Source organism: Triticum dicoccoides, chromosome 7A, assembly GCF_002162155.2.
Source record: "Triticum dicoccoides isolate Atlit2015 ecotype Zavitan chromosome 7A, WEW_v2.0, whole genome shotgun sequence".
NCBI lineage: Eukaryota > Viridiplantae > Streptophyta > Magnoliopsida > Poales > Poaceae > Triticum > Triticum dicoccoides.
Window position 1 is genome coordinate 6012839 of NC_041392.1, and position 9060 is coordinate 6021898.

Below are 9060 nucleotides of genomic sequence, written 5' to 3' on the forward strand. Positions count from 1 at the left end.
GCGGCAGTTTTGCCGAGAGCCACTCTCGACAAAGAGCTGATGGAACCAGCCGACGTGAAAGTCACTTTATATTGCCGGGTGGTACTGTTTGGTTCTCGGCAAAGTCTTTGCCGAGTGCCCGTGTCCTGGCTCTCGGCAAATTCCTGTTTGCCGGAGAGGTGTACGCCGGGTGGCTTTTGCCGAGTGCAGCACTCGGCAAAGGCTTTGCCACCGGTTCTTGGCCCTTTACCGAGTGTCCGTGGCACTCGGCGTATAGCTCGATTCCAGTAGTGGTACGTGAATGGAAGACGTCATAATTGTAGGTTTTTTTTAATCATACTTGCATATACGGTAATACTCCCTTCATTCCTTTATATAAGCTGTATTTATCTTTTTGATAAAACTCCGCAATGTAAGGGGCATTTCTTCTCATTTCTCGTAATTCTGGTTTTAACCCTTCAGAAAGGAAAGTATCTCTGCCGATTGCGTGTATCTTTTCCTTTCCTAGCAAAATGATTTACTTGACGCTAATCAACAAATTATCCAAGGGTAATTTCGTCCTAATAGGAGATCGTGTGCACACCAACAAGAGAGCACCAGGGCATGGACAAAGTAAACTGGTAATTCCCTACTCGTCCGACGCCCGGGAGGGTCAATAGCCCCATGCTAACGAAGCAACAAGCAAGATATCTAGACCCAGAGCCGAAGAAATTAGTAAGTGACAGAGCCGGCGATGGATAGATAGGAGCAAACTAGGTAATTGTCACGCATCATGCAGGTAGCTGAAGAAATGTTTCGCTTTCTTTGTGGAAGACCTAGAAGCAAGCACTCTGTCAAATTCTGCATGTACACTTCAAATGTAGTTCAAAACCTGTCATGCTGTACAAAATCCCTTCCTTATGAACATGTAATATACGAATAAAATTCTACTCCCTCCGCCCCGAAGTGTCGCTGATTTAGTATAAAGTTATCCTCCGTCTCAAAGTAAGTGTCGCTGATTTAGTATTTAGTGACATTTATTTTGGGACGAAGGGAGTACTTTATATGAGTGTTACTGCAGGTTAAACATCAAATGGGGCCAGGGCATCTCTAACTGATTGCCTATAATCGGTTTTTCGAAAAGGAGCGCTTTATTACTTAAAAGATTTAAGCATTACATCCGGCCTCTGCATTACTAAGATGCACACAGCCAAAAAATGTATTCTCACACAAATGAATGATCAAAAGGCGAAATACAAAAACATGAAGAGTCCGTATAACGCCTAAAGCGGAGGGGGGTCAATCCTAAGACCATGTTGCCATCCATGCTGGGTAAAAGTATCCCTCGCCGTAGCCTCCAATCGCGTACACACCTCCGTAAACAGGTCTCGATTCTACACGCGTTGTAGAGAGGACCATAAACGAAGAGTCCCGGTACATCTGTAGATAACCTGCCTATAATCGGTTAGTAGCAACAGTTGCTGCTGCTGCGCGCTCTGCAAGGGATCCAACGTCCCTTCCTGCAGGAACAACTGAAAGAAGCATGTCTGAATTAAATGGAAGCTGCGATGAACGGGGTTTGGCATACCCTCATGTGCATCCAGAGCACTGCTCGTTGTGTGACAGCGGCCCGATCAACATTGTATCCTACTCACATGGTTGTTGGCTTTGTTTGGTACCACTAATGGTTTGCTTCTGGGGCAGACTATGATTTCGTAGCTACGACAGTCAATAGAGCAGGAAGATCTGAAGCCAGAATGCGTAGAGGACACAGGACAGGTGCTCGGCGCCACCGGCTCCTGGTACAGTGGTGCTGGCTGAACAGGGGCCAGCTTCGGCTCAAATCGAAGTGGTTTTGTCACAAAATTTGCAATGTTTAAATGGAATGTTTGATTTGAAGGTACAATATAGATACAATCATTTATCCATGTTTTGGAAAAGCAAAGGCAGATGTCAATATACTGGTACAAATAGGAGGTTTAACAAACACCTTGGCTTCAATTTTGTGGCTGCATCGCCTTGGTTAACACATACAAGTATAAGAAAACAACGAATGGTAAGAAATAGTTCTGTATGAAGAAATGAAACTGATACCTGAAAACCAGCCAATGGACCTAGTCATAAAATTTCCAAACCAAGGTAGGACGATTGGGGTGCTCCTTCATTGCTTTCTCCATAGCAGCTTTCAGCTCAAGTTTCGCATCCTTATCATGCTCAATGCAAAGATGGTGCAAGCTGGGCAAAGCTCCCAGTATCTCCACGTCTTGCTCCATGATCGTGTCCATGGGGATGTATAGTTTCTCGAGCTTGATGAGCGAGGCCATCCATGCCGGAACCTTTGAGACCACACCCCCATGGATGGTAAGCTCCCGAAGGCCACACGAAGGATCGGGGAACCATGGACCCTCAAAGTACTCGTTGGTTGCCTCATTCATGTCGATGTGCAAAGACTCGAGGCCAGCTTTGCTGAGCTCACAGATGGAATATATCAACTTCTCCGCATACTCCTCCCAATTGTCTCCAGAATCATAGCTGTTGAATAATATGCTCAGCTTCCTCAGATTTTTCAATTGGCCAAGCCTCTCGAGAAACTGTATTGACTGAGTATAGACATTGAGACCTTCCAACACCCACAGTACCTGCATTTCTGCGACTTCATCCGTCACTGTTACATAATCATCCACAGATAGAGTTACATAACAGGTCAACTGTTGTTGGATGATCACAGGGATTTCCATTACTTTGTTGTATCCATATATGTCAATCTCTAGATGCCGCAGCCTTGCCACTTGTTCTGGAAGCTTTGTGAGGGCATGGGCATGCTTGAACCTCAAGTACTTGAGGTGCCACAAATTGCCAACACCAGCAAGGTGATCATCTTCTAACTGCAAACACTCATTGAAGTCCAGAACACGCAAGAGTTGACACTCCAATAAAGATGGGATTTTTGCATTACTGCCAAACACATGGAGTGAACGGGCATGAGATACATCGAGACCCAGTGGAATCTCTCCATCATTCTGCAAAGACACTCGACGAACCTTGCCCTTTGAGTCAGGATTTACAACACCAGGTACACCTATTACAGTAACAAAGTTCTCTTCGACGGCCTTGGATACAATGAAATCAAAAATAGTGTCATGAAGTCGGCAACTCTCCACCTGATCACCAAATGTCCTGTCTATCTCCATAGGTCGGATCAAGCTCCTATTGATGAGCTCATTGAAACACATCTCTCCAGACTCATGCAATGTATACCCATCCCTCTTGTGAATGAATCCCTAGCCAATCCACCTCCTTATCAGATTCTCCTTCTCGATAGCATGATCCTTCGGAAATATACTCAGGTACAGTAGGCAAGTTTTGAGATGAGGAGGAAGATCCATGTAACTAAGGGATATTATATTTACCATGTCTTTGATGGTACTATTTCTTAGGGCATGACCAATTGAATCATTCACTTGCTCCCATAGTTCCTTTTCACTTTCTCTATGAGCCAATACACCTAATATAACAATGATTGCCAAAGGTAAGCCAGCACATTTATCCAAGATTTGGCCAAAAATTCCTTCAAGGTGTGAAGGGCATTTTTCTTGGGAGTTGAATAGTCTTTCGTAGAAAAGTTTCCTCGAGTGCACCATACTAAGAGGCCTTATATTGTATATATGGCCATGGAAAGAGGAACAACATGATTGGGCGACATCATCTATACGAGTGGTGATCATTACGTTACTGTTAGAACTGATTGTGGGAAATACACACTTGATAGCCTTCCATGTTTCCACATCCCATATATCATCAACTACAATAAAGTACCTGCAAAAATATATAAATAAAATTAATTCTACCAAAAAAAGAGATAGCAATGGAGATTCAATACATCTTGAATCATATACTTGTTTGGTCACATGGTCAGGACAAGTTCCAATGGAATTTGCACTAGAATGGACAACTCACTAGTTGTTTCCACTAGTACATTGTGATGCCCCAAGAAATATAAATAATTTACAAGCTAAATCCCCCCCGGAAAGGTAAACTCTTCATTTGGTATTTACACCGAGGGGTGATCTAAACAAGGGACAACATTGCTAGGCCTAACTGGCATGTGAGTAATCAATGATTTCTTTGTTATAAAGATGAAACAACTAAACATCTCTTCTTCAAATGTTAGCTCAGCTCGAAGCATAAATGCCATTCATGTTGCTTCTAAATAGTATCTGCCTTAGTGTTATGGATGTGTTCTTGGTCACGAGAGAAATAGCAAAACTGCCTGTCTAGATCAAAAATTCAAAATACATTGACGTAGCCACTTCTCTAAGCATGCATGCCGACATAGGTGTCGCGGTAATCACAAAAGTTTGATTGCTGTGTTAAGGGGTAAGGCTAAGCTATCTTTCTCGTTAAGAAAGCGATCCATCCTAAGAGACTAAGAGATCAGCATCATACTAATGACTGTGTTGGGGGTACCGATTTCCTCCTGCTTTGTGTGCGTGCCATTGACTCCTTTAATGGGTCGAAACCTACTTAGTTCTCATTTTTGTTTCATCTATACAAGAAAACAAGGATTTGTGTTTAGGTTATGATTCTACCAGATATGTCTTTTTTATTCCATCAAAAACTATTTTACGGTATAGGCGCTTATGACCTCCCCCTCTATTCCTTGCGGTAATGATTCTTTTGGAATTATGACCTTTATCACAACGGTGCCGTCCATGGATCAAATTATTTCTTGCAGTCAAGCTTTGTTCTGCCTTTGCACTCAAGGACCAATGTCCGTCTGGCCCGACGAAACCTTTGCACGCCTCCATTACCTTTTAGGAGGCCTACGCCCCATGGAAAATGTCTACCCGAGACTGTCCCTTGACCCGCGGTTGAAGCTTATCCGTAGAGAAGTTATGTTACAGAAGTAGGAGAAAATCTATCTACATTTTCAGTCACTTGCATTAGTAGATCCAAGGCATACAGTTACCAACTCGCCCCGGGTGGGTTCTAGGAATGAGAGCACTTATCTATCAAGGGGCTTTAGCACTAAGGGCGAGCGAGAAACTAAATCGAGTGATTTTTTTTTTCACCAGCGCCCTTTTTTTTGCGGGTACTAAGAGTCCTCTCAATACCAACCAGCAAACATCATCATTTGGCTGGGTCTTGTCGGTATCAACAACAAGAAAGAAGAACCATATTACTGGATAGCTAGCAAAACAAATAAAATTGTTAGGATTCGAAGAAGTGGTACCTTTTGTTTTTGAGGAACTCCAAAATCATGTTGATAAGTTGTGGTAAGTCCTCCATACCAGGGGAATATTTCTTATTTAGCTGACTGTAAATGGCATGCATAACTTTGATGATGTCTGGATTTTGTGACACAGATATAAAAACATGACACTCAAAATATTCTTTGAGATCCTGGTACACTTGATTTGCGAGGGTTGTCTTGCCCAGTCCTCCAAGCCCAACAACAGCCACTATGTTTGGTTGCTGTTGCGTAGAGTCACAATCGGCCAACAGTTGAACGAGCTCTTTCTTGTGTCTATCGACATCAACAAGCTTGGACATATCCTCGAACATGTCAAGAGCTCTGGGATCAATGTTGGACGCATTGCTAGCGCTGGAGGCGACGGCCTAGTGGATCTTGTACCTTTTGGCTACATGGACTAGTTGTTTCTTCTTCAGTTCATCGATAGCCTTCACGATCTGATGGTGAGCCTTGGTCCGGTCCAGCATGACCTTAATCTTGTCCATGAATCCGTTCGGCTTGGCGGGGGGTTTGTCGCCGCCGACGGGAGCCATTAACTCGTCGAGGTCGTCCTCAATGTCGTAGGACAGCTCCCGCACCTCCTTCATCCAGGCCTTGTCCTGCGTGCTGGGATCCTCCTCCGTCGATTTCATGAGGACGAACGCTTCTATGGCGGCGAGCTCACTGGTGTGGAGCTCGACCTCGCTGCGCACCCCATGGGAGAGTTTGGAGTCGTCGCTGAGCAAGGCGGCAAGCTTTCCAAGGACGGGTTGCAGCGCCCCGGTCGCTGCGCTCACTAGAGCCTCCTTCATTGCTTGCGCTCGGTAGTCGGATATCGATCCGTTTGTTTTCTCTGTATGCACAACCAAATCCATCAGCAATAAATCCGCTGATATGATGATGATTACACTTGTTAACACTGAGTGATCTAGGATTATGAAACAGGGTGGCCCACCTTAAAAAATAGTTTGACAACATATACTACGTCATGCCAAAATACTACTCACTCAGTCCCATAATATAAAATGTTTTTGCAACATGTTTTAGCTTGTAAAAACGTCTTATATTGTCGGACGGAGTATCAGTATAAAATTAATTTACCAATAGCACAACAGAAATAGATCAATAATGGTCTTGCAAACATATTAAAATATACAGGAGGCAACTTCAGCATAAAAGAAGCCACATACCTTCATCAAAATAAAAAGCTTAAAAAATCTATGTGTCTGGCCTACACTCTGTTGTCTTCATTTTTCACGATTTCTGCAGTAAAATTTACATTCTAGCAACAAAAATTGGACATTGCCACAATGGACTGCAACAGGGATGAAACATAGGCACATAGGAAAACCTGTCCTAATTAGTCGATCAATCGTGAGTTCGATCGTGATTGATCCTGGCGTAATGAATCATGAATTGGGGACAGAGAAAGTGACATACCTACATCGGTCGGACTGCTGGATAGGATTAGGATAGCTAGCTGCTGCTGCTGCACACCGTGGGGCTCCTGGGCAGCTGCGGACTGTGGACTCCGGTAGGCGTCTCCCTGATGCGGCGGTGGTCCGATCGAGTGGATCAAATGGATTCCCTCCCCTGGATCCCAGCGCTGCTCTGATGAGTGGGCAGGGCGGCGGATCGAGCAATGGAGCGCTAGGTAGGTAATCTTCGGGAGGAAGAAGAAACAGGGAGGGACGACTGGGAAGTTGACGGCAAGTCGCCGACCTGCCCTGGTGGGAAATATCTCTGAGTTGATTATTCAACCTCTTTAAAGACACAAGCTAGTGGTACCACTAATTGGTGCACCCAGATTGATACATTGATGCGATGGGGTTATCACCACTACTATAGAGTATAGACCACCGGGGATTTTTCAAATAAATAAAACAAAATGTTCTTTTCTCAAATATTCTTTCCGTACCAAAATAAGTGTTTCAACCTTAGTAGTTGAGACACTTATTTTGAGATGTAGTGAGTATAAAAAAGGCTAGATGCATCTCAATGAACAGTGGGCTCTCTCAATGACATGTGGGCCTAGGGGCCACTCGCAGCCTTCTTTTTCTACCTCTGGCTCTCGGCTTCTCTCTCCCTCTTGCCCGTGGTAGTGCGTGGCGTGCACGATACCAGTGGAGAGAGCCCTCCCATCACGGGCTAGCACCTCGTCAACACCGCTCCTGGATTCGTCTCCTGGCTGTTGGAATAAGCCACGGTGGTGGTGACCAGTGTGTGTGCGCGTGTGATGGCCGTGCCGAGTCCGTAGGTGTGTTCTCGAGTCTGCGTGTATGCCCCGGTGGCGCGTGAGTCCGTGCTCGCGTTCGTGTCCATGGTGGTGGTCTAGGTCAGGCAATGGGTGTTCCGGACTTCAACAAGAGAGTGAGGGTGCGGCTGGAGGTGTTCCGGACTTCAACAAGACTGGCTGCCAGTGGTTGAACGACGTGTGGTTCTCCTAGACCTTGCTCACCGTACACTGAGCTCGGTCTATACAAGACTACGGCGCTGCTTCTCCCAATTCACACCATGCTGCTCTACGATCTCTTCGGTTATGATGAGCTGGAGCCGGAGTCTCTTGGTGATGCCCTGTTCTTGATGGCGCTGCGGTGGCTTCTCACTGCACTACTGACCATGCTGATCGGTGCGTCGCCCTACTTACTGCTGCTCATCTTGGAGGATCGAGCTCGCGGCAATGTGGGCCCTGGCGTGGCGGCTCTGCTAATTTATTCTTGGAATTGATTCATTGCATAACACATAGCAAATCAAATTGACTTGGGAATTTTGGATAAACTATCATCTCTAATTGTCTAGATCCAATTAAATCCAGCTGGTGGTACTTATTTAATCCTTGCGATAGCTCGATTCCCCCCACGATGACAGATTTACTCATTTCAAGCGAGAAGGGGCGACAAAATGGTCCGGTCCGGACCACCAGCATGGTCTGATTTTGATTATTATAAATGAACATTATGAACTACTTGATTATTAAGCAGAAAATTTACATCGAATCTTCATAAATTAATGTTGGGGGAAAATTGCGAGGAAAATCAAATAACACATCAATACAGTAGTTCATCTCATTAATTTTCAAATCTTTAGAAATTAATGCTAGATCTGAAAATTTTGGCGACAAGACTGAAATAGGAAGACATAAATGACTATGAGAGGAAGGAGGTGGGAAACCTTCCATATAAATACAATACACATGTATGATAGACCGCCAACCAGATTAAGAATTAGCCATGGCTCGTAAGGTTTTCAACGTTGTGGCATCCATCTTCATATTGGCGCTCCTCATGTCTTGTGGTAATAAGAAGATAATGGTCTCTTCTCCTCATATAGGACTTTTGCTTATTTAAATAAAAAAATTAACTTTTTTCGTTTGTGCAGATGTGGTTCAAAGCACATGCCATGAGTATACCAGCAAGGTCACTTGTCGTGACTCTTCGACATGTCAGACGTGGTGCAAGTACAATGGTGCTGATGGTGGTCACTGCAATAAAGGTTCATGTGTGTGCCTGGATTGCGGGTGGCGCGTGATGGGTTCGACTTGAGTTGTTCCTTTGTATCCAAAAATGTATCTGGTGACAAATGGTCTTCGTGCTCCTTGAATAAATGTGTTACAACAAATCAATCATTGCTTTGATAGATAGTGAATGTGGTTGTACCCTTCATAACCTAGGATTAAAGCCTAGACTAAAGTATTAGAATAAAAATTAACCTTTTTAAAGCTAGAGAGAGAGAGAGAGAGAGAGAGAGAGAGAGAGAGAGAGAGAGAGAGAGAGAGATTCACTAGAGCAGAGGAGCCACCAAAATCGCACCTGAGTCTCTTGGTGGCCATCCAGTCCACACATGCCTCTGGGATGCAGGGAGCAGAGGAG

At 44.5% G+C, this 9060-nt stretch overlaps 1 protein-coding gene and 1 long non-coding RNA gene across 2 annotated transcripts; one reads left to right on the top strand and one right to left on the bottom strand.

The window, feature by feature from the left end:
- Positions 1-1870: 1870 nt before the first annotated feature.
- LOC119331288 (disease resistance protein Pik-2-like) lies at positions 1871-6849 on the bottom strand. The gene is made up of 3 exons (XM_037604461.1): positions 6632-6849; positions 5192-6044; positions 1871-3774 (listed from the first exon to the last, which is right to left on the bottom strand). Exon 3 carries the CDS (start codon positions 3189-3191, stop codon positions 2073-2075), a length of 1119 nt encoding a protein of 372 aa, XP_037460358.1. The 5' UTR covers positions 3192-3774; positions 5192-6044; positions 6632-6849; the 3' UTR covers positions 1871-2072.
- A 1540-nt stretch (positions 6850-8389) lies between these two features.
- On the top strand, positions 8390-8827 carry LOC119328315. Its single transcript, XR_005158916.1, has 2 exons — positions 8390-8485; positions 8570-8827. It is a non-coding gene; the product is annotated as an uncharacterized LOC119328315 (long non-coding RNA).
- The last annotated feature ends 233 nt before the right edge of the window (positions 8828-9060 follow it).

Coding starts and splice junctions, on each gene's coding strand:
- LOC119331288 (XM_037604461.1), bottom strand. CDS start 3,191: ATGTGTTTCAATGAGCTCATCAATAGGAGCTTGATCCGACCTATGGAG.